We start from the raw sequence: 24,828 nt of genomic DNA, 5'->3' as shown, positions 1-24,828 counted from the left end.
CCTGAGGGACTGTGGGAGTTCCAAGAACATGTGGAGCTACCAGTGAGGCCTTTGAACTGAGTCTTGCAAACCCAATCCTGTCACATTCATGATTTCGAATGTGTTATGCAGGTTTGGCCACTTAGCGCTAAGGCATAGGCAATGAAATGAGCGCTCATGCATTACTTCGTGCCATTGCTTCCAAGGCTTGCTGCCTGCTCTTTTTATTTTCCATTTATTTTAAGCTGCAAGATGATTTCAAAGGTGTTGAATAACCCACGCCTCCCCCAGATAGCGCGCATCTTTTAGTTCTCGGGCTGGTTTCTGGTCTGTTCCTCCTCGCCGACATTCTATCACGGGCACGCAGTGTCCTTTCTGGATCCGTGACAGAGCTTAGGGACAACATTTGCTGGTGGCTGACGTGCGACGTCGCTTTGCGCTGCAGATGAAGCACGGTGGCAATCTGCCGTCCTCGCTCTGCGGCCCAAGATGAAACACCTTGTGCTCTTGCACCCCTCCCGCACAGCAACGGCTGAAGGGAATCTTGTGTTGAATTGTTTGAGGCTCTCGGGACCCGCCGCGCTTCTCAGCTGGCGGAACCTCCTACATCCCTTCCAGAAAAAGCCTCGTGGATTTGCTAACAACAGGGATTTTGCTTTTGCGTTTGCCTCGCTCGACGTATTTGCTGGAGAAGTCTAGGAGGACCGCAGCTAGAGATAAACCAGCGCACCTTCTCTGTACCACAACCTTTAACCAAGTCTCTAACCAGTTAGTGACATGATTGGTTCTAAACAGGATGATTAATATTTAGCTAACTAGAAGACAGCTAACAGTGCTTTACTCCTGCCAGAGGCTGAGGCTAGCACATGATTATCTTCTTATAACTGGCTTGGCAGAAGTGTGTGTGTTGGTTTGGTGTTTTTTTTTTTTTTTTAGCCTCTTAACCATGTCTAATAACCAGTACAACTGGTCTGTCTTCTTCCTTTCTTGGAGTGTGCTTGGATGTTCCTGACTCCAGCGCTCCATAAGCGGCCAGTGCCAATACGTGCACGCCCTTTTAGCGTTTCTCCACTTCTACAGGCTTGGGGAGGGGGGGGACGGGACACGACATTTGTCCCAAACTTCCCAAAATTCACCGGCAGTATTAACGTGAGAACTACGCATAATGAACAGGACGAGTAGAGTCGTATTGCAGAAAAACTCTTTTAGGAATACAGCTCAAGTTTAGTTCTTGAAGCATGAGTTTCTTAGGAGCTCGTTAAGGGAACGTCATTATACCCGCAGTGTTTGTAGGCAAAGGTTACTATCACCACTCCGAGGTGTGAACTCAAATACTCCCAGCTCTTATTGTCCCGATTTTGAAACAGCAAGTGGGAAGAGTTTGCCTGGGATGTTCATAAGGGCTAACATTCTGGGGTTTTCCTAACCAATTGTAATGCAAACACGGCGTTATGAATTAATAATTCGTCATGACGGTGAATTACTTGACACGGTCTAGGGCATTGCTTGGATTTGGGGAAATACGCGGCAGGTTCAGCAGGAAGGTTTTGGAGCTATAGCTGGCTGTCGGTCAGGGTTCCGCGCTGACCTTCGAGCTCGCGGGCGCCAGACTTTCGAGCCATCAGGTCAGTCATCAGACCTACGCAAGAGAGGTTTCCCCCCGTCCTGCCCAAAACCTTCTCACATCTCGCTTGGGCAACCCTTCCTTCATCTTTTTTATCTTCACACACAATAGTGGAAAACAGAAAACCTTGCGCTTCCGCAAACAGCAGCTGAAATCATCCCAGAGGTATTATCTTAGAAACTAGAAAATGATTCAATGAAAGGAGGAGTGAATCATATAAATACTCAAAGTGTTGTACCTCAGCAACGTCCCTCCCTTCTTAGTACAAAGCAAAGAACAAAAGCAGGCTGCTGCCTGGCATGGGCCCCTCCTAGATGACTTACTGGGACTGTGAAATCATCAGAAGCCTCAGAAAGAAGTGCTTATGCAGCGTTTATGACTTGATTTTCTTCTCTGCAGTTCTCTGTAAGCACGGAACCGGGAGCTGTGTGCTCTCCAATGCCCGCATATAGTCGGCACGAAGGGCACGGACCGAAGCGAATGGTTTATGTTCGCAGATTTCTGGATGCCTTTTATGTTTCAGAAATGGAAAATGATTTCGTGGGGTTTTTTTGTTTTGTTTTTTTGTTTTTTTGAGACATAAAACACATTGCATGGAAGAGGGGTATTAAAAATTATAAGGTCATGAAAATACGAAACCGCGTTTTCGTTGCTGAGGTCGGTTTTAAACGCTCTCTTCGAAAACAAGCGACGTGAAATTGTGTGGTCTGTTCAAATGCAAAGTTATAATGGGAGGTAAAAATCCTGAACAGGCCATTAATTCCCCCCTGGCAGACAAACCGAGATCGCCCTCGCACTTAGAGGAGCTTCGGTGAGGAGGAAATATTGATCTCGGATTGCCAGATCTTAAATTAGATGTGCGAGAGCAACCCACTACAGAAGGTATTCCATGCCAATGATTTTTCGGAAGATCATTGTACGAAAGATGAAAGGAATTAAGGAGCATAAAAAGAAGTAATTGCAAGTGAAGTGTTAATTCTAAACTCGGTTTAAAATGTTTTATCTCCTTAAGTGAGCGTTACGAGTTCGTGTGATTCTCCAGTCGCTCCAGCCCGCAAGGTTTCGTAGGAAGCGAGAGGACGGTTTCACCTTCGCCGTCAACTCTTTGTAAGCCCTGAGTGTTAATGGCTTGTTGAGTAAAATGAGAATCCACTGCAGCTACTCTACGTGGCTTGAGCGTGTCTTCGACAGCAGTGGGTTGGTTTTGGGTTTTTTTTTCCCTTTCTTATTTTTCTTCCTCTCTGTTGTTTTTTTTGGTTTTTTTTTTGCACGGCGTGCTTTTCACTCAGGCTCTTGTGACATCAGTGGCAAATGTCTGTGAGGAATTGCCTGGGGCCAGTGTGACTTTCAAAGGATAAGACAATTTGTTACCTTGCCAGTGAACAGTTTATTGCATTTCTAATTATTGTTATTAGTCTGGCAGGTGGTGCCATGCGTGATATTTTTACAGCTGCCAAAGATGCAGGTACTTCTTTCGCGACGAGAAATAACCTGCGTGAGATTTAAAGAAAACCCAGGTGTCGTGCTGCAGTGCGTGTTCGAGAGCTCTTTGCGCTAACATGGGGTATACGGCACCTGGCTATTTTTAAATCTGAAACATACTCTTGACAGGTTTTGTTGCGAGACTAATTGTAATTAGAGTCTGTTAGCAGCCTAAGTTAGATATGAAGGTATTTCGCCCTCCCTCTCAAGCTCTTTCCTCTAATCTTTATTACTCTACTTGTTGTGTAAATTAAAGACTCGTCGTATTTATAAACTCCAACTCGGGGCTCGCGTTAATCACCACCAAAGAATACGAAATACCCCTTTCCCCGTGAAGATGTAAGTTCCTAGACATAGAGGCGCTGCTCTCTCTGGTTGGTAGGGTTGCGTGCAGTCGGATTCGAGAAATAAAAAACGAGAGAAGCGCCGGGTGCGTTGTTCAGCAGGGGCTAACGCAACGCCGCGGTGTCCCTCCGAGCCGCGCGGTCCAGTTCCACCCATCCCTGTCCGAGGGGAGCAGCGGCGGGAGCGCGGCGTGCGCTTCTGCTTCGTCAAAGTACCGTGGGGCAAAACGTACTTTCTTAAAACAGTTTCGCCTTGCTTATGCCGCTTCCGTGAATGCTAAAGAGAAGCTGCGTCAAGTCAAAAAGAACAGAGCTGGGAAATGCAGCCGGTGTTTTCGCGGCCGGCAGTACGTCTGGTCTCGTGTCATCACTATCGTGGTAGCAGCTACTTTGTGCTTATTCATGGGGCCGCTAGCGTAATAAACGCGAAGCGTGGTTTTCTGGCGTTCTCCCGGTACGAAGAAAGTTGGTTTTGTTAAAAAAAAAATAAAAAAAAAAAATTTAAATTAATATTTTTATATATAACCCTATTTGCCGCTTCTCTGCTTGCTGGGGAATACCAATCAATCATATTCAGGAGAAGCAGACACTCAAAGTTGTTACAGTTAATCCAGCTGGATTTTACTGTATTACACTTTAGATTGAGGAACTGAGGAGAAGGGACCGACTTCTTGTCCAGCTCTGTCCCTGTCCCCCACCTCGATGCTTTGCGACACGGCTGCACTGTGACAAGACAAGACGTTCCCTTACTGTCACGCTTACGTCCCGTAAAAAGGGAACGTAAAGCTGGCAGCGACAGGAAATGAAGCTGTAAGGAAAAACGAGTCGATACAATCGTCTCCGGTCCAAGATTTAGCGTTTTTCCCCGTGTGTGACGGGAGGACGGGCAGCTGCGCTCCGTGGTTTTCGGGATCCGGCTGACTTGGCGTGCGCGCCCCCAGGGCTGCGGGTAGGAGCCGCTCTCACCGGAGCGGGGAGCATGGGCATGTTTTGGAGTCCTTCCCTGCAGGGGCTGTTCGGCAGGTACGGTAGGGCCAACAGTGGCACTGGTTCAAAAGAGTGGCGAGAAAGATATTACACACTTGACTGCACCTGGTGCAGAGGAAACCGAAGATGTCAGTCCCCTCCCCTTTCCCCGTCAGTTGTCTCATATTTCTGCGATACAGGTGTGTGGTTACAGTATAAACAGACCAAAGATTTTTCTTCCAGGCTAATAAGCTGCATGGTTGGGTTTGGGGTTGTTTTTTTTGTTGTTGTTGTTGTTGCCTTTTTTTTTTTTTTTTTAAACTTGTAGTATCTCTGCCAAAATATAAAAACACACGGTATGAACTCCTGCACTTCCACACACCCCGTGCACACCGGGGGGGGGCTGTGTGTGAAAACTTTTGTTTCCGGAGCCAGGGTGGCAGACGGGACCTGGGTTTGGTTTTTCGGTGTGTGTGTTGTTTTGTTTTTTTTTTTTTTTTTCTTATAGTATCTCTTCCAAAATATAAAACCATACAGTACGAACTATGAACCCCTGCGCTTCCGCACACCCCGTGCACACCGGGGGGAGGGAGGGGGGGGAAAACTTTTGTTTCCGGAGCCAGGGTGGCAGACGGGACCTGCCCCCAGCAGCTGTACTTCAGCCTTTTCCCAATATCGTTCAGATAATCGATTTTTGCCTCCCCCGTAGGCCGTGCGTCCTGTCGCCTGTCAGAGCATCCTGAACGCGGAGATAACGCGCGAGCGTGAAAGTGGAGTCTGTTTCTCCTGCGCGCGCCCTTTCTGCTGTGACCCTCTGGCGGGCCGGCAGCGCTAGCTGCCGTCATGGGCTTTCGCCACTAATTAGAGGAAAAACTGTTCTGTCTTGATCCCTGAGCTTGCAGGTCTCTCAAAGCCATCTCAGCTCTGATGATGTTACTGTTTTCTGTGTGATAAGGGTAAAGACGTGACACTAGAGGAACTACAGGGATTATTCCAGGTTGGCTAGCTAATCTCTTTCTGGGACTACTGTTTCTTCAGTTGGAGCTCCTGCTACCGCAACACCGCTCGCTTAGATCGAGGGAGAAAAGAAAAGGCGCAGGTGTGAGGAAGCCGGCGTTGTACAACTGTGTTATCTGCAGTGCAGACCAAGTGATTTATGATGGCATGTTTCACGTAGCAGGAATGATGTTGCCAGAGGTAAGAATGAGGAGGAAAATTCAAACTCCCTTCGGGTGACACACATCTTAAAAAAAAAAAAAAAAAAAAAAAAAAGAGGATCCTTTTGAATTTTCTAATTTTCTGGCAAGTCTCATCAGGATAGTCCTCCAGCAAAAAGGGAAATGTGACTTTCCCTTTGGAGTCTCTACAACTGCTCCGGAGTAACCGCTGCTCGCTGTCGAAGATCCCCTTGATAGGAACCAGGAGAGCCGGTGCCGTGAGAGGTAACTGTACCGGGGCTGTTCCCCTGCTGCTCCTGCACACAGCTTGCGCTTCCAACGTTGTGCAACGCCGTAGCAATATGGACATTTGTTTTACGGACAGCTCTGACCGCTTTTCCTTTTGCTTTACGGAATGAACCGAGCGGCTCTGCGACCCAGCAGAATTGATGAAGTTTGCTGTCCTAAGGGCTTTGCGTTGCCTTCCAAAGAATGGAAAGCCCTTGGTGCCAGTGGCGGGTATTGGGAAAACTTGAAGTTGCTCCGCTTCTCATAGGCTGGGCAGGGATCAAGGGAAACGAGGAAATCCCTGTAACCCTGCTGGGTTGGCAGGAGAACCTTAACGCCAACCTAAGGCCGGCTGAAGAGTATCAACTTGAAGCAGAGTAAAGTTTGTATGTTGATCATGCGTAATGTTCATATTTCAAGGACGGTGCCATCTAAAAATAGTCACGGCTAACGATTTATCAGGACAGACACCTGGCACAGGGACGCAAGGGCTGAGCCTTGCAGCTGCGTCTGGTCTGATCTAAATCACACATAACAATATGTGAGTGTTGAACCCTTGAATTAACCGTTCTCTCCCTTCTCTATTTTCAAGTCAATTTGTGGCTTGGGTTTCTTTTTTTTCTTTTTTGACAATTTCGATCACTTTTCATTTACCTGGGTCGACGCATGTATTTCTCATTTTGCAGCTACGCTGTCACGTGCTGCCTTTGAAAAGCGTTCCTCCTCTTCCGTTCCTTTCCCTTTAGCTATTTAAGGATGTTTTCCGAGGCAAATGGACCCCAGACTAGATGCTTGGCCTGGATTTGGGAATTTTGGGCATGCCCTGGTAGGGAACCTGCAGCCACTAGATGGCACATGGCAAGGGAATCTGTACGTCCGGAGTAGCAACTTGACGTTTTCCGTCTGTTAGTATGATTAAAGGATAAATAATATTAAATGTTTCTTTAATAGGAGAAAATGCACAGCATTGACAGTAGCGATTAAGTTCTATTAAACAGTTGTTATTTTGGACAGCGGGTGATTAGTACATTCAAACCACTTCATTTCCAGGCTTTGGCACCTTGGTCATTACTAACTCAAATCATAATGTTCAGTGAATCAAGTTGTAAATAGTTTTATTGGTTCCGTGTTGGAGAAAGAATTGAGGGTTGTGAAATTCCTTAATGATTTAAAGTTATGTATTTCCGAAGTCCTTGTATTTCTAGTTTCTGTTCTTTATTTGGCCATTCATCATTGCAGAAATTCTAAAACTCCGTCTCTGCCTTTGCAAACGCTAAAAGCAACGTGCTAATTGAGAGCAAAGAGTTGCGTTCCTAAATAAATACGCCAAATGGAGGGAGTTGAAGTTTTGCACTAAGACACGCGCTCCTGCCAACGTGCCATAGTTATCAGAGGGAGGAATCACCTCCAGGGACGAGAGTGGAACTGCTCTTACAGCTTCTGGAGAAAGCTCCGTATTTACATACGTGCTGATGACTATTGGATAAAACACGACCTTCGTGTTTCTGTTGGTTTGCATTCTGTTTTCTGAAAATATTTGTTGCGTTTTTGAGAATTGTTTTATGCCCGTTATATGCTAAGGCTTCCTTCAAAGCAGTTTTTTGGTTGTGTGGGGTTTTTTTGGCTTTTTTTTTTTTTTTTTCCTCAAATGAAAGCTTAGGAATTCAATTGAAGGACCTAGATCCATGTCAAGGTTTCAGCTCTGTACAGCGAGGCTTCCTTGAAGCTCATTTTGATAGCTTTTAAGTGACTGGGAGCAAATTTTTGGTTTCTCCAAACCAACTTGAGGGTTAAAAAGACAGGCCGGCTTTATCCTCTTTTGGCTTTGAAATTGCCGCGTGTCCTGTGAAGGCCATTTACGATCCCGGTGCTTGATGAAGTGATCCTTGCGTCACCTACGTGCCGCTTTACAAACTCGTGTCCAGATGTTTACGATGCAAGCGGCTTTCTCAAATGGGAGCTGTTTTCATCGCTCTAGAAATTCCTCTGGTTTTCTGGTGTGGTCACGTGTCGCAGAAATGTGTATGTTTACCAGGATAAGTCCTTCGTCTTCTCTTCGGTGTACATGTATGTGCCTGTAGAAGTCGTGTGTGTGTGCGCGCGTGTGTCTGGGCAAGGCGAGGCAGCACCATAACTCCGGGGAAAATGGAGGAGGCGACTGCGAGTCACCCACTTACTCACCGGCATCTACTGTGGGAAACCTGTATTTTGCGGTTTTGTAGAGCACTTGCTTTGTTAGAGGAGGCAAGGCGAGAAGGCAGACGGCCCCTGCGCATTAACAAATTTATCGCTCGCCACTCTTATGTAAAACAAACGCGGTGTCAACTCAGAAATGAAGAGCTGCATTGGAAATCACACCGAACTCCAGCAGGTGCTGAGCTGGCAGTTTCACAGAAGATTGTGAAATTTGATCGCACAATGGGAAATCGAGCCACTCCTTGAGGGCACTATCTGGAAACATAATGGGGAACCACCCTTCAAAGGTGATCCGTGTAATAATGGGGCTCAGAAACACTTTCTACCTGCTTTGCTTAGAAAATTATGAACGTTTTTAATGGTGTTACTGGTTTTTTGCACAAGCACACTATATTTAGCTGCACCTCAACTGCTCCTGCGCGCAGACACACCCAAGGCAATCAGTGCTGCCCGGTGCGTACTTGCTACTACCGTCCCTCCGAGGTGGAAACTATTAAGGAAATTTCCCGTTCTCTTTATGTCCCGGTGTTATTGTTAGCTTTTCTTCCGTGTCTGCAGCCGACAGCTTTTGGCCTGTCTTCTTCTGGAAGCCGGGCGTTTGTACAGCCCTCGAGTCAACTTTCGCTGCAGCCATTTTTTGGTTAAGTCCCTCAGCTTTCTGTACTCATGCGTGCTAATGAGCACGGAACACCCAGCGTTATTGCCTTGGCCCCCGCGACACCCTGTGCTACTTGACGTCTCTCTTCTTTCTTCTGGAGATTGCCATAAAGATTGCACCTGTGCTCCTGCAGGTACTTAGGCACACCACAGCCTCTGAATAATGTGGACTAATAGAGAAGACTTCAAAGAATCATAACACAGTTTTAAAGGGCTGGAAGGAGAGGCTGTCGGGAAATGTTATAAGAATTCAGCATTTCCTGCTTAGCTAAGCAGTAATTGAGAAGGGCATGTAAACTACGTTGCAAGTATTTCAAAGAAAACAAAAAGCAAACAAAAGCCGCGCACGCCGCCCTGATGCTGCAGACAAAGAGCAAAGAAGGGAGAGGTTTGCAGCAAATCAGCTGCTTGGGTTTGCCGTTTTGTCGGGTGCTCAGGCACAGGGCGAGCAGGATAATAAAAATATTTAGGCAGGTTTGGATGTTATTTGATAGGGGTCAATGCAAAGGGAAAGAAGGCAAGTGGTTTGGCAGTGACCTGAGCAAGTCATTATGTGATTGAAATCAATTACCCAGGAGCTCATTAGCAAAAGAGAATAAATGTCCTTCCTTCTTGTGCTGTGGAGATTTGATCTATTGGATCTATACGGATTTGACATATCAAGTCAAAACACTGAAGGGTTAATAGCAGGCTGTTCTTTCTGGGGCGGTGATTTTGCAGAGCAGCTGTGCTTGTCAGGCCGGTGAAGGTGTCAGTGCAAAGGGAGTCCGTGGTCAGCAGATACCAGAGTTGTCTTGGCAGTCGGAACTGGAAAGAAGCTACTGCAGGTCAGTGAATTCTAACATTTTATAAATCAAACGTAGGCGGCGCTTTGTCCTCGTCTCCTAATAATTAGGACAGAGATAGTGAGAAGAAAGATTTCGAAAAGCTTACATACTACTCTAGAGTGCAATTCACTCCTGTTCACACTCATTCAACCGTGATGGTTCAGGTGGGATTTCAGAAATGCGATACACGTTGTGCACGGCTTCGGCAAGAACGGAACAAAGCATTTGGTGCAAAGTTCAGGGACAGGGATTGTATCATTTATGGTACCAAGTGCTTGATTTAGTAAAGTGTCTTTGGATATTCCAGTTTGGTCGTTAGGAGCCTACGTGCTACTGGAAGTCCATTCCAGCGGAATAGGGATTAAACAGTTAATTGTATTAGGGGCCTTTGGAAAGGAAGGTCTTGGTTTTGAGAGTCCAAGAAAATGAGACTAATAGTAATAAAGTAATTAATACTTTACCGATAAGAGAAAATCTATTATGTTAACTTCTCTGATTATTTCAAGATACCTTAAGGAACCACATAGACAAGCAGTTGACATGTGGAGACAGAACGAGAAGCGGTGATATATAGTAGGAAAAATCTCCATAACACGGGGGATACAGAAAAAAAACACCTTTAATTCAATCATATATATTTTAGGACGCAGGGATTCTCCCCTTCTCAAGAGAATATTGCCATTCTTGTCACGACCTTGGAGGCTGTAATCTTCCATAAATAACAACGGGACAAATATTCTAGGGAAAAATGGTCTTTCACGTTCATAACAAGGGGACTGCAAATAAATATGTTTCCAAGTAATAGAACGGGCTGGCAGTATGTGATTTGCCTGTAATCATACAGCAGGCGCCTTGCTGTGAATGCCCATAGAGTATATAACGATCACGTACATTTTGAACACGTATGCGGAGGCCTGCATACTCTTATACGGGTGGATATTCCTATTACTTGTGTGACAATACACAGTTAGATGCATGAAATGAGGAACGCAGAGTCCTTCCCTTTCTATTCACACCCCTCTCTTCTTTCTCACTGCACGTTTCAGACTTTACAGGCGGAGCTGGCAAAGCGATGTGGCTAATACTCGGGGGAAATCTACCCCTGCTGAGACAGCAAAACTAAAGATCCCTGGAAGAGTTGAAAAGCCAAAGGTTACCTCGTCTTACTGCCGGGGTAACGAAATTGCCTGCTGAGCCGCGCAGTTAGGCAATTTTATTGCTGTTATCAACGGAATGATTTTGCTTGTAGGTGGCTTGTCCTTTTCCACGGAAACAGGCCTGTCTCTTACCCGCTGCCTCGGCAAAACTGGTGTAGGTGATAGTCTTGCTCTCATTGCAGTTCTAACAGAAATTGTTGTGGGTTCCTCTGCCTCCCCGTGTTACGGGCAGGTACCTGACCTGTTTGCCCAAGATGGGAAAGTTTCCAGTTGGAACAAAGATGAGGCCCAGGTGTTGATGGCTAGAGTTATCGTCAGAACTCCGAGGATGTTGAGTATGAACCCAGCTTTGGCCTAGAATTATAAAAGAGAAGGGTTATTAGTTGAACTGAGTACTCTTTTTTTCCTTTCCTGCTGATTAGGACTGTTCGTATGGTTAGATTTTCTCTTTGGCCTTTTTTCACAGCTCCAGCAGAACTCCATGAAATTACATTTACGCTGATTTTCTTCACAAATGTAATTTGTATTAGGGGAAAATGAGTTGCCACGGGATAAAACTCTTAAACCATAAGTCCTGAAAGCCTTTTAATCCACTTGGGTAGGACTTTCACTTCTGACCCAGCATCTGTCTCTAATGTTACTCTGAATTTCTTCTTGGATCAATTATAAATTAGAGAAGTTATTGAGACGTGGCACCCTTGTACACCTTCCCTTAACATATTGAGAAAGGGCACCAGGGCAGCCTAGTGAGATGTGCGCGGCTTTCCCCTAGTCCCTGCAGAAGGACCGCCCAGATGATAGTCCTCTTGGACATCCCTGTGATCTACATTCGGCCTTTTGGATCAGTCAGACATTCCCATTTCTCACTGACAGCAAGCTCGTGTTGGAACATCTTCAGGAGGCCTTGGGTGTTTTCCAAAAGCTCAATGGCATTTTTTTAAGGCTCTTTATTAATTCACACGTGTCTGTTGTTCTTTCCATTTGACTTTAGCTGAGCACAGTGAGTTTTCTGACACTCTTTCAAGAAGAACCAATATTAGAAAAAGGAAAGGTCGAAACTAGCGGTGGAAATTCTGAAAAGAATGTGCTTTTGCTCACCATATCGATAACCCTGAGCTGTCCATACGAGAAGACAATGGCGTTGGGAGGAGTGGCCACTGGGAGCATGAACGCCAACGATGCAGAAAGCGTACAGGGCAGCATGACATAGAGGGGATTGAGGCAGATCGCTTCAGCCTGTACGAGAAGGGAGAGGAAAGGTGATGGTTTCGATATAGAGAAATGCACAGAAATCTTTCGGCAGAAGGCTGGTCGTATTTGCCCACGTCAGAAACCTCGTTCTTTCACAAACACTGCAGCCACTCTTGTTTTGGTTCTGCTTTAGAAACTTCCAGCCAATGCTTTTACGCAGCAAACGCAAGGATTGATTTTGTGGTCAGTGCTTTGTGTTCCTGATTGTGGAATCTGATCACCGCCGCCGTATGAATTAGTAATAATGGTGGTATTCAACTCTAAAACCAGGAAAAAAAATGTAGAGTGGCTTCAAACTGGTTAAGAACAAAATTAAATTATCATGGGAAACGGGGCAGCGCAAACGGTGAAGGTGAGCGGATCAGTTTAGGGGTGAGCTGAAGCCTGTGCAAGAAGGTTTTGGTGGAGCTTATTCCAGTTTCTGTCTGGAACCAGCTTTTCACGCTGCAGAACTACGTCTACCCCCGCAACAGGGATCTCCTGCGGAAATGCAAAAGTCCAAATTAGGTCATGGAGCTCGACTAATGCTATCGCCTTCCGAGACTTCTGGAAGGCGAGTGGTCGGAGTGAAATACGGTAATGGAATGTTGCAGGGAAGCAAATGCTGCTGCTGTTGCGGTCTCTGTGCAGAACAAATAGGAAAAAACAAGTACAGCTGGCAGTGACCTCACGAGGTTGTTTAGGCCAGAAGGCGACGTCTAATATGCCAATGAATTTAATCCCTTTACTTTTCACCGGCAATGATTTTAGGAAGGTTGAACTAGGCACAGCGTGTGTGGATATATATGCACGCACGTACATCTATGTATATTTTAAGTCTTGTATTCCTGAGCTGATGGATGAACCAGTGCTTGGCTACGTCGGCCAGTTTGTTTTTGTAATTGAGCAGATTTATGCTCGGAGAAGAGTTGAAAGCTGTTCTTATAAGAGTATTTTGAAACGCTGGGACTTACCATTGAAGCCAGAATAGGGAGAAAGAGGGTGGTGGTGGCCACGTTGCTGGTGCACTCCGTGAACGTGGCGATGAGGAGGCACAGCAGGAGAGCGATAGCTGGGTGAGGGATTTGTTGCAGAGGAGTCAGTTTGGTACCTAACCACGCAGACAGACCAGATTCCTGCAACAGAGGAAAGAGGTCTGTCGAGATGGTAGGCTGGAGGAAAAATAGTCACATCCCAGCCCAATTACGTTTCTCATCCCAGTTCTACCTTCCCTTCTTACAGGAGTTCTCATACAAACCGCTTTCTGTAGAAAAACATGTAAGAGGCGATGCTCACAGACAGGATAATTCAGGAAGTTAAATAAAAATAAACGTGCCTTCCCTTCCAAAGAATTTGAAAGAAGAAGATACTGCAGTATCTTGTAGAAAGAAGATGATTTACAGTACGTTATTGATAGCAAATAATTATTTCTCTGTTCAGGCCATTAGCTGAACAGAGCTAATGAATCTAAACTTTCTTTTGAATCTAAACAAAAAATCTTCCTAAAACGCTTTCCTATATCCTGGCAGATATTTTTGCGATTTAAGGTAACTTCATCCCATTGTCCGAGATCTTGATCAACTCTCTGGAGGTTTTTGTACCTTTCAACCTTCTCAGTCACTGAGAAATACCGTCATCTTCCCTGTCGTTCTGGGCTCCAGTTTGGGCATCATTATTATTCAGCTGTTCTCCTCAAGAGAACATATCCAAACTGTGCCTGTCCTGCTGCTTCATGCATTATGGCCTAGCCTGCTTACTGGTTTTGCAACCCGCGTTGCAAGAGTGTACTGTCTTCCTTTCTTGCAGCAGCCTGTATGTATTTGATGACTTATTCTAGAATAAATTAATGTAATTTCTTGAACCTTTCCTCTGCCAAACATGCTTCCCAGAGATACGATCGTTCTTACTACCTTCCTCTAAACCTTCTTCGTACAGCCCCCGTGTTGTTGAAGACCGATATCCAAGACTGAATACGTCACTGTTCCTGAGGACTTGCCAGTCCTGAGTGGAAGGAATATATTTTACATGTCTTCTGTATGATGGCTCTACCTGTAGTTCCCAGTTGTTTGCTTTTTCCTTGGTAGCAATGTATAAACGTCGACTAGAATAAGGTGTATAAGCAGCTTTAAAACTTATCCAGTCATTTCCACTTCCTGCAGTTGCAATACTTGGTTATTTCTTCCTATTTCCTATATTGAGTTGCTTCCTCGTTTTCTAGAAACCCTTTTACAGGTCATTGTGATCTTTGAGTTCTGAACTAGTATTTCCAGGCACTTGAAGCCTTTTCCAATTTATTTTTTGTTTTCATTGTCTACAGATTTAATAAATGTGTTGTCTGTTCCATCACCTTAGTCATTACCGAAAAATAATTTGTAGCACTGGGCTCCTGGCGGGTGCCTGCAGAAGCACATCAGTACATCCTTCAGTCTGACAGCCAGACGTTTTTATCTGCTCCTGAAGGTTCTCTAGCCTGCTCTACATTTGTCTTCTAGTAGTTTAATTTAAATCATATTTCCATAAGCAGTTCGTTTGAAACAGTTTGGACACCCATTCTGGGCACAATATCTCTGCATGCTTGTCACATGAATTAAGATTTTTTTTTAATAGAACCTTTAATGTATTGGGGTAGTTTCTTAATAATGTGCTTTTCTAGAAACAGAGTTAATCATGCTGCCTTGATTGGTGGTACCGTCCCAGCTGCATAAGCAATGACAGAGATTTGTTCTAATGACAGGACCCCTCCTAAGGATGGTGGAGTTTGTCCTACTGCCGCGACCTGCGGAAAGGCGCGTTCGGTGCTCCCAGCGTGCCCTCTTGTGTTCTGGGAGAGCACGCCTGAAAAGCGAGATGGAAGACACCCCAGGAAGAGGCAAATACCAGGTAAGCAGAGGAATGTTACCTCGCTGCCTTTGGCTAAGGCAAAGCCACCTCCCAGCAGAAACACAATGTTCCACGGCATTTTCTGGTGAACTATTTTCCAGTCCAAGAGAGCTGGAGGTGTTGGGATCTTTGACTTGCTGCCTGAAATCCAAAAAGATTTTGTAAGGCGCGTTACACCCTCTGAAGAAAGGAGGACTCCTTGGTGGGAGGTGAGTTTAGTCTGAACATCAGGAAACGCTTCTGTCAGCAAGATCAAGTAGACTGTGGAATTATCTCCTAAAGCAAATGATGGCAGCCTCATCAACAAAGATTTTAAAACTTGACTTGCAAAAACACTAATGAATGATCTGTAGCTGCTCCAAGAGACATAGTAGAATAAAGGTAAGAGTCAGTTCAAAGCATGGCAACATATCTGCAGAACTGTGTGTGTCTGTGTTAAGTCATGTAGTCTCTCCTGAAGATTCCAGCTTCAGAAGATTTTACGTATGTGTCTACTAGTGTCTGGGACCCTGCTAGGATAAGCGTTTCCTACTTAGTTAAATTAGAAGAAACAGAGAACTTTTATGGTTTATATGCCTTGCCTTGCCTACAGCATACAGCCGCAGCTGTGCAGGAAGAGCAGTTTGAAATCTGGCTTAATGTTTGAAATTTCCTTTGTAAATCTAAAACGTAAAACTTCCCGCGTGCCTGTTCCCACAGGTGATTTTTGATGCCTTCAGGAAACTTACCTGTTCGTTCTCTGTCACGGGTAGGAATGTCGGAAGGGATGATGAACAGCAAAACTGAAATGAAGATGGCAACTGTAGCATCAGTGACGTAGCTGCAAGAGATCGGTCAGATATTTAGTCTAGCCGCGTTCTCATTTCTATGAAATCTTGCCTACTTCATTTTCATTCCGAGCGAGGAGGAGAAGTGGCGGTACCTTGTATCATTTTTGTTGAAAAGAACCGTTGCCCAGCCTGGTATGAAACCGGGGTCTCTTGTAAACCAGAGCAATACCAGGAGTATGAAGAGGATCAAAACCGCTATTTCCGCAAATTTCATTGAGCCCAATTTCCTGCTCTCTTCCTTGATGGTGTCATAGGCCCGTTGCTCCTTAGCCTTTGCCGAGGCATCTCTAGCACAACCAAAATTCTTCTGAAAACTAGAAAAAAATGGAGAAGAAATATCAGAGAAATTTGCCAGAGACCCTCGGAGTTAAGAACCCAAATTTTATACTCACTCATATTGTCTTTTAGATAGATGTATTTATATATGCGTGTAGAAATTATATATATTATTATTATCGCAGCATCAGCAGCTGTAGGTGTTGGGTAGTAACTGCATTGTCCTGTGTGCTGCCAAGATGCTCAGAAAGAAGCTTCCTACCCCTAAAAGCTCGTTATCTAAAGATAAATGGGTGTGCTACCTGGACACACGGGGAAATAATGTCAATGTTAGTGTGATTGACAAGGTTATATGGTCACCAGGAAGTAAACAGTTGCCAGGCTTTTTAAAACTACAGAAAAGCAGACATTTTAAAACGGGAATTGGAAGACGAAAGTACCACGTCAGGTGTTACAGCGCTCTTTCCGTTTAAAAAGAAAGGAGGTTGGGGGTAATCCAAAAGGGATAGGCTAAGCGTTAAACAGGTAACGCAAGCTGGTTGTACGGGGTGACCAGCACCGGGAACTGGCGCAGTGCTCATCCTCCAGCTCTGCAGCAACGCTCGGCACAAAGGTATTTACCAGCTCGACGTAGAAATCGATTTCCTGATTTGAAGCGCAACAATCTTTCAGGACACGAAAGCAATGCTGCAGAACAGGTTACGTGCAGTTATAACGTCCTATTTTCAGCTACAGGGTATATTCGGCTGGGATTTGATCAGGTTCCTCGGAGGAAAAGTTGCGGCATTTTAACGGATACTGAGCGCGCTGTTGTGCTGGTCTCTGCTGTACGCGAGGACTTTGTCGCTTGCTGTCTGACTTTCAAGCATAGGCTCATCGATAATAATATTACTTGTGTTATACCACATAATGAGCACTTGCGCAGAGGCCCGTCAGCTCTGTTAGAGTGTGTAAAGGGAACTTACTTAAAGCCCAGGTACAGTATCTGCAGCCAAATCCACGTCAAAACCAGTAACACGATCATGGTGGGGAAGGCAAAGGAGAACCACGAGGCGAAGTTGATGATATTGCCGTTATCGGGAAAGAGCCTGTAAAATGTAGATGGCTGTTAGCGTCCAAGATTGTGCACTCTCTTCTGCGTGATGATCTTCATCTTCATCATTGTGAAGATGAATCTTCGTTAATGATTCAGAAAAGAGGAGGTACTGCGAGGCCCACTAAGGAAGGAAGCTAACTTCCCAACAAAGTTACCAAACTCATATTTTCCTTCTCGGTGTTGGCTGGCGGTCAGCTGTAGCAGAATGATGGACTTTAGCGGGTATGTAATCCCGAACTCAACCAGACTTACTCATCAACTTGTCCTTGCAGTACCAGGTTTGGTGTGGTCCCAGTCAGAGTTGCAATCCCTCCAATACTGGCCGAGTAACAAATACAGAGAGACATTCCCTTGGAGAAATTCTTGTGCTTCTCCTCCAGCAGATTTTCATTTCTCTTTCTGTCTTCCTCGACTGTCAGGACGTGACTGTTACCTAGGTCCCAAGACAGGAACAAAAGAGTTACAGAAGGTAGAGCAGCTAGGAAAAGCTCTTGTGCCTGTGTAATTTGTTATTTCAAGGTGAGGACACAACGGACTCAAAGCTGAAGGAGCCAGATTTTCCTCATTTTAAGGCCGGCACTGTTAATGCTTTGATCTTCTGTCCGTTTTCACTGGTTGTCTTGATGCAGAGCGGTTTTTCGGAAGTTGAAATGCGTGATAAAGTCCAACCATACTGCTTGGTGGACGAGGGCAATGTCTGACCTGCACGTGGCGGGACAAGAGTTCAGGAGGTACAACAGAGTCGGAGGAGTTGGACTGAAGGGAATTCCTTCTGTACCGGCACCTGGCTGCACCACGTGAGATTTACATTCGGATTTACCAGGCGTTTTGTGGTCAACTACTTTCCAGTCCAAGAGAGCCGGAGGTGAGATTTACCTTCTCACCCACTGAGATTTACGTTCAGAAACACTTGAGTTGTCTCAAAGATGGGAAGAGGGCAAGACAGCTGGTAAAGAGATTATTGTCGCATGATTGTATATCTTTGGATTAGAAAGACTGTTTTAATCCCTAACCTTCTGGCATGAAACAGGCCAGAAATTTTCCCTTGGGAACTCCCTATTATCTGATAAGTTCCACAGTAGGTAACAAGTGAACTAACAGAAATATATTGGGCAATATCAAGCCTACTATAAAGGCTTCAGCTAATGGGGAGTTTATACGTTTCGTTGTTTTATTGATTAGTTATCATCGCTTCGTATTTTCAGCCTATTTCTAACTTCAGCCAAGTCAGTGGCTCTTAACTGTGCTTTTCTCCGGTTCGCGGAACAGCCTCGTAAATGCTGTCGGACACAGTCAGGACGCTTTATGTACGTTCTGCTTTTAGAATTTACTAGCGACTGTAATGACAGTGAAGAAGGCACCAGGTCATCCTCCATTATCCCAAAGAGAAAAACCACCCATAACCCACTCATCTTTTTCCTCCGTTTCTTCGGAGATACCTGATTTAGTTGGCTCTTCCTGCAGTTCAAAGGCTTTATTGATCTCATATGCGTGGCCGGCTGCGCTCGACTCCATTTCGGACTTGTGCAACTGTTCCAACACGGCTTGTGCTATCGGGACCATCATGGCAGTGGTGGCGGTGTTGCTGATCCACATGGACAGGAAGGCGGTCACGATCATGAAACCCATGAGAAGCCTGAAATGAAAAGGTTTCCAAGAGCCCCTTCAGAACTCAGGGCTGCGATGGCCCCCCCCCGCCTCCCTCCCCCCCTTTTTGTTGTTGTTGTTGTTGGAAAGCTTTGGTTACAAACGCTGGGTGTGGGGAAATGCTTAAGCAATTCCCACCTCGCACTTCCTCTCACCCCGTCACAGTAAGATTTAACATAAATTTTTCTTTTTGCAGTTTCAGCCAATTGTGCTTTTACATTCCTGACGCGAGGGAAGTGGGAGCCGGTACCTCGGAGCACAGAGTTTATCTAGTCAGTATCCTGCTTGTTCTGCATGCTTCCGAGGAGGACATATCATCTCAATAACCCATATTCACGCGTGTTCATATATTTTGCAGAGGAATTGCGAGCTGAATTTGATCCCAAATGGCAATCAGTTTAAGCCATAAGGTGGCTTGATCTCTCTCTCTTTTTTTTTTTTTTTTTGTAATTTTATCCCACCTCTCTCATCTAAGATTCTCTTCCTACTCGTATAAAATTCTAATCCCTGTTTCAGTATTACTGTGTTATTTGTCTCAAAATTACTCTTTAGATGAGATGCAGATTATATATTAGATGAAAAGGGCTTTATCTCGTATGCATTTTTATTCTATTGCTTTGTAATTTCCTTCAGTATTCCCTCTCCTCATGATCTGAGACAAATTAAATAGGGGCCCTGTAGCCTCTGCGTAGCTTAAAGTTCTAGTCTGGCGAACATTTGTTGCTTTCAAAACACGCATCCCCATATTTTTTCTTCTCTTCGCAATCCGTATAACAGTTAGAGAGTAGATGTTTTCCATGTTTCAGCTGTAGTCTGTCCTGATTGTCTAAAGCTCTGCTTCTGGCCGAGCCTAGCAGCAGCCTTGCCTTTTCCAAGTTGTCTCTCTTGCTGCTATTTCTCCGCCTGAAGCCATTTGGAACTCCAAAAAGAGTCCCCAGGCGTGTAACGCATCACAGGATCCCCGTGGGCAAGGTTTGCTCAGGCACTAACTCACTTGGGCTGTAGAAAAGCATTTGTAGGACGTGATTTACAGGTTCACACAGGAGAGACAGGAATTAATGCCATAAAGTCCTTCACCCACCGCGTTTTCACGACTGTTACTCACAGGGCTGGTCTGACACCAGTGATAAGCAAGACCCGCAGAGCAACGCGCTTGTGTAGCTCCCAGCTCTCAATAGCAATGGCCATCAGCAGTCCCCCGATAAAAAGCATGTTGGTGTCCTTCAGGTACTCCCGGCAGACCTGGAACGTGGAATACAGGAGAGAAAACGGTGACAAGAAACCCAGGGAGAAGACGTTTTCTGAGGGAGGATCTTGTCCCGAAGACATTAGCCCGCAGTAACTATGCAATCCATTGAAGATGGGGAGGGATCTTGATCAGGGCCTACAGCAACAGGACGAGGGGGAACGGTTTGAAACTGAAAGAGGGCAGATTTAGATTAGATATTAGGAATAAACTCTTTAATCTGAGAGTGGTGAGCCCCTGGCCCAGGTTGCCCAGAGAAGCTGTGGCTGCCCCATCCCTGGAGGGGTTCAGGGCCAGGTTGGACGGGGCTTGGAGCAACCTGGGCTGGTGGGAGGTGTCCCTGCCCAGGGCAGGGGCGTGGAACGAGATGATCTTTACGGTCCCTTCCAACCCAAACCATTCTATGAATTCTATGACCTAAACAGTGATTTGCTTTGATTTCAGATTAGCAGCTCCACCCAGAGTTCACTCTAGGGTCATGCAAGTTCTGTTCCACGGAGAGAACAGACGATTCCCTGTGTAACAATAGCGCAATTTTCTCCTCTTTGCACCACACTCTAGAAATCACCCTGGAAATAATCCCAGAATAAGAGAGGCTGACCGATAAATACATAGGCAAAGGTGCATAGAGCAAGATCTCTTACTGTGGTTGAATCCATGATATTCATGAGTGGGAAGAGCAGGACAGGAAAGAGAGCTGTGACCGCCAACGGCAGGGCTTCCGTGCACCAGAACAATGCCATCACGATGATAACGTAACCGCATTGGGCCTCCTGGCAGAGGAAGAGTACACGCAGTCAGAACAGACCGTACATCTCACGTAGGCTTTGGGAAGGCAACAGCCCATAATTACATTCATTGCCTGGTAAAGGGATTTGAGCAAAGGCTGTTTTCTGTCTCTCTCTCCCGTCTAGCCTCCTACCTGCCCGGATCCTAATCAACCCACAAACTGTTCAACAACCTTGTCAGAACTGTGGGGAAAAGATTGGGGCCTGCAGTGGGGACAAACAAGAAACTTCGGTAAAGAAACAAATTGATGACTTTGAACCCTTCGTGATAAGGGAGGGGCTGTCTCTGCACACGCCTCTCGATTTTGCTGATGGTGGCATTTTCTTTTTATATATTTCTGTCTTTGAGTTGCAGAAGTTGTTCCTGGTCCAGTCAAGGTTTTCCCACCTTTTTCTCTGCATGGTTCAGGACATGGCCCAGGTGAGCCCCAGCTAATTTCACCAGCCTGGATTCCTTGTACTGTAAATACTTTTGTCTAGTTTTCGTTGGATTTTTAGCTTACTACAGACTTGGAAAGGCTCACTGACAAACTGGTCACAGCTTCTGCTGACTTTGACTTGTTTCTTTGAGGAAAGTCTGATTCCCTATTTCATGGACTCTTCTTCTGAGAGTCCGCTGATTTAGTTCCGCTTTGGACAACCGCTCCAAGTTTTATGTAAATATATTTAACTCAGTCCCATACACTAAAAAGGTTCAAAATAACACGTCACAACAGATTTTCGTATGGCTGGGCTGATGAAGAAGGCAAGGAAATGTAACATTGCAGGTTACAGTGCCCTCCTCATTTTGGAACTGGTACGAGAATGGGCGCATTCAAATCCAAAGGAAGGAAGAGGTGGTTGTGTGGCCTTGGATCAAGGATGTCCACTAAAACGTACTGGACAGTATGAATGAAAATGTAGTGATGTTTATCGAGGAAACAATGAAGAGATGGGAATTGTAATGGCTGGATTGCAGAGGATTAAACCAAGGAGCTGGAATAGTGGCTGGGGACGTCACACTTGTGATGCTTCTGACCACGATCAGGACTTGTGAACATGGCATGGAAGTTACAGAGCTGGCGAAGGGAAGGGATGAACAGAGGAGCTGAGCAGCCTGGCGGGAAAGAAAAGGAAGAAGATAGCAATCTGGGTGGTAAATTACCAAGGCAGCGGGGTTAGAGAAGTAAAGCTGAAAGAGATTCCAGAAGAGGTTAAAAGATGCCTTTTTGAGCTTATTTTTTGAATGTGAGCAGTAAGAACCTTAATTATACATCCCACCGAGCTCTGAAAGCAATTTTCTATTTTGACGACGATTTTTCTCCTGTTTTTGTTATCAAGAGACGCCAACGGGTGCCTTTTGAGAGACCCCAGCGGGGCTTTGGAACACGTATCACAGGCACAGTGCCATTCTCTTCCAGCCTCGCAGTAAAAGCCGGAATAAGGCCTTTTGCGAGGTCAGTTGTCCTGTAGGGACATTCCTCTGTCTTTAGACAAAATCTTTAGCATTGTTTGCTCTCATTTGTAATAGTTTAGTGTCCAGAGCTATGTCATTATAGGGCAGGTTAATAGCTTAACGGCATTGAAAAATGTGAAATTCCATCCGGTAAGTTGTCTGCTTCCGACTCTCCCTGCGGAGGTACCAGCTTTTCCTGCTTAGCAGTGCCGCCCTGCACAATTCCAAGGCAAGGAACCTTCTTACAGGTTGCAAAGGGAAAAGTCCAGGACATTTTTAGATTTTTGCGTTGTAGCCGACTACACAGAAACCAGAGGAACTGAACCAAGGCTGCCAGATCATTCCACGGGCGGTACCACGGGCTTATTGTATGGTACCAATGACTCCAGCGCGTGGGTTTGAACTCGTGGCCTCAGGACAAAAGAAAAAAAAAAAAAAAAATCTCTCTCTTTCTGGCTACTTATAACTTTTCTGATCAAGATCTCTTAACTTCTGTAACTCTTTTGCCTCTGGAAAGTTAACTGGCAAAAAAAGTACTTTTTCTGTTTTTCTTCTTAGTAAGCTTTTAAGTGTTAAAGCTATTTTATTTGCATAGCAAAGGACTAGGAGGACACGCCTGATCAGTTGGCACATTTCACCTCAAGTTCAGTGCCACTCTGTCATTTTTGCCTTCAATCCTCTGGTCAAAGCTCCCGAAGCCTCTGATAACGCTCAGAAAAAGAGCTGTGAGGAAGAAGGAGCTGCAAAAAAGAGCTGGCGGAGGGAAGAACGAAGCTTGGGGAAGGAGAGCAGGAACCGGGAGTCGGTGGGATGAGGAGACAGGCAGGCAGAGACCAGAGGAAAGAGGTAGGACTTGATGTGCAAAGAGCGGTGACAGGAGATTGGGATTAGCTATTTCATGATGCTGGGACTGTAACGAGAGACCTGAAGAGCAGAGATTAGATCTCTCTGCATGAAGGGATTTGGGAGTGGGAGAAATAAGCCCGAGTGAAGAAGCAGCAGAAGGCTGGCGCCCTGCCTGCTCACGGGGCTCTATTGAAATCATCGACGTCTCGGAAATACCTTCTACGAGGTTTTTTGTAGTTAGCTTTTTTTCTGAAGGAATCTTAAGCAAAGCGTCTTCCAAAACTTGACATTTTGAATTTTAAATCGTTGTTTGGAAAGATTCTTACAGAAATACGCTTTAAAAAAAAAAAAAAAAAAAAAAAAAGTGAAATACATATTATTTTGTCCTTAAGTATCAGAATGCCTTGTCCATCTGACCAAGAAAAATGCCTCTTCTATCTTGCAACGACAACAAGGAAAAAAGTTAAAAGAGGATGTGGACCGGATACTTTTAGAAATTCAGAAGGGGGGGTTAAAATTGAGCCTTAGATTGTAACTTAGGTTCACACACAGGAGCTTCAGCATAGAAAGTCCTTTGCTAAATCAGTTAGAGGCAAAGCAGAAGTTACAAAATCGCATGTCACCGAGCATTCTCCTGCAATATGCAATCACAGATGTGGCTGTTCATCCATCTGTGTCCCACTGCTTTTCTATTCCCTCGCTATCGCTAGTCAAAGGGGTCTGCTCAGGAAAAAAACCCAAGCTCTTCAAGCAATAAAGGAAAGCAGTGCCTCCGAGAGAGAATCTGCGCGTTCTCTTCCGCTCTGTCACTTAAAAGGGACCACTCCGAGGAGAGATTTGGCTCTCAAATTCGATTCAAAGAGTTCTTACCTTGGTAGGGATGGCCAGGGGCAGAGGAAGGAACAGAATGGGTACGAGCACGACGATCAGGTATTTCCTGAAGGCCAGTGTCATCTGGAGGAAGCCAGCCATGGTGCTGGAGCTAGCCCAGTGCTGAAAGGCCCTGGCCCGGCCGCTGGCGGCTATATAAACCCTCGGGGAATATTAACCATTGACCTCAGGAGACTGGGTGTTGTTTTTGGAACTGTAATCGGAGAAAGAAGGAAGAGAACAAAGAAGGGAGGGGACAGCAAAAGAGTGTCAGACCAGGAACTTTCTTAAGACAATCTTCCTGATAACTGGTAAATCCAGGAGAGAATTAACTCCTTGGGGACCGAGTAGGCTTCTTAAAAGCATCCTGAAATGACCTACACTTTAAAAAACCCCTATACTTTATTCTTTAATAACGCCTTCTTTGGATGATTGTTGAAAAGTGTTTTAAAAATATGTGGCGTACCGAAAAACGCCGTCTGCATCTGCAACGCTCAAATACAGCGATTAGAAACGCCTACACGAAGCGTTACACAAACGCCACTGCGTTTGCTGAGGAAATCTCTGGGTGGCAAAATCCGCTAGAGCAGAGCTCCTGTCGCCAGGTGCCGCATCGCGTCCCCACGCAGGAAGGGATTTACTGTCCTCCCCAGCCGAGAGCAGGGACACCCGTCTTCCTGCGGTCCGAGGGCGACCCTCACGACAATCCCGTTTTCTCCCACTCAAAGAGCAGTGGGGGGGAATGTTTGGGGCTGGTGAGGACTCAGTTCCTGCCCCGTGGCAGCGTGTTATGAGAAAGGCGCGGGGCCAAAGAGGGAACCCGGTGACTCTCTCTGCCGCAGCCTGTTCCATCTCGGCGCGTTGGGAAAGACTTGGCCGCGCCGCGTCACTCTGCAGACATCGGGCTGTTTATTTTTTTCACCGTTCCGATCTTGCAGGATGTATTGGAAAAAAAAAAAGGAAAAAAAAAATAAAAATTGGGAAATTACCCACTGGGGAAATTACCT

General features: G+C 45.5%; 1 protein-coding gene across 1 annotated transcript; it reads right to left on the bottom strand.

Moving 5' to 3' along the window:
- Nucleotides 1-10,899: 10,899 nt before the first annotated feature.
- Nucleotides 10,900-24,035, bottom strand: SLC13A2 (solute carrier family 13 member 2). Its single transcript, XM_074594679.1, has 12 exons — nucleotides 23,822-24,035; nucleotides 20,527-20,655; nucleotides 19,742-19,878; nucleotides 18,387-18,625; nucleotides 17,242-17,422; nucleotides 16,859-16,981; nucleotides 15,710-15,931; nucleotides 15,516-15,607; nucleotides 14,807-14,928; nucleotides 12,882-13,043; nucleotides 11,776-11,913; nucleotides 10,900-11,031 (listed from the first exon to the last, which is right to left on the bottom strand). The coding sequence occupies exons 1-12, from the start codon at nucleotides 23,921-23,923 to the stop codon at nucleotides 10,900-10,902; spliced, it is 1,779 nt and encodes a 592-aa protein (XP_074450780.1). The 5' UTR covers nucleotides 23,924-24,035.
- Nucleotides 24,036-24,828: the final 793 nt, after the last annotated feature.

Source organism: Larus michahellis, chromosome 7 (genome assembly GCF_964199755.1).
Source record: "Larus michahellis chromosome 7, bLarMic1.1, whole genome shotgun sequence".
Taxonomy (NCBI): Eukaryota; Metazoa; Chordata; class Aves; order Charadriiformes; family Laridae; genus Larus; species Larus michahellis.
Note: the sequence above shows the minus strand (reverse complement) of the source record. Positions and strands in the feature narration are given on the sequence as shown.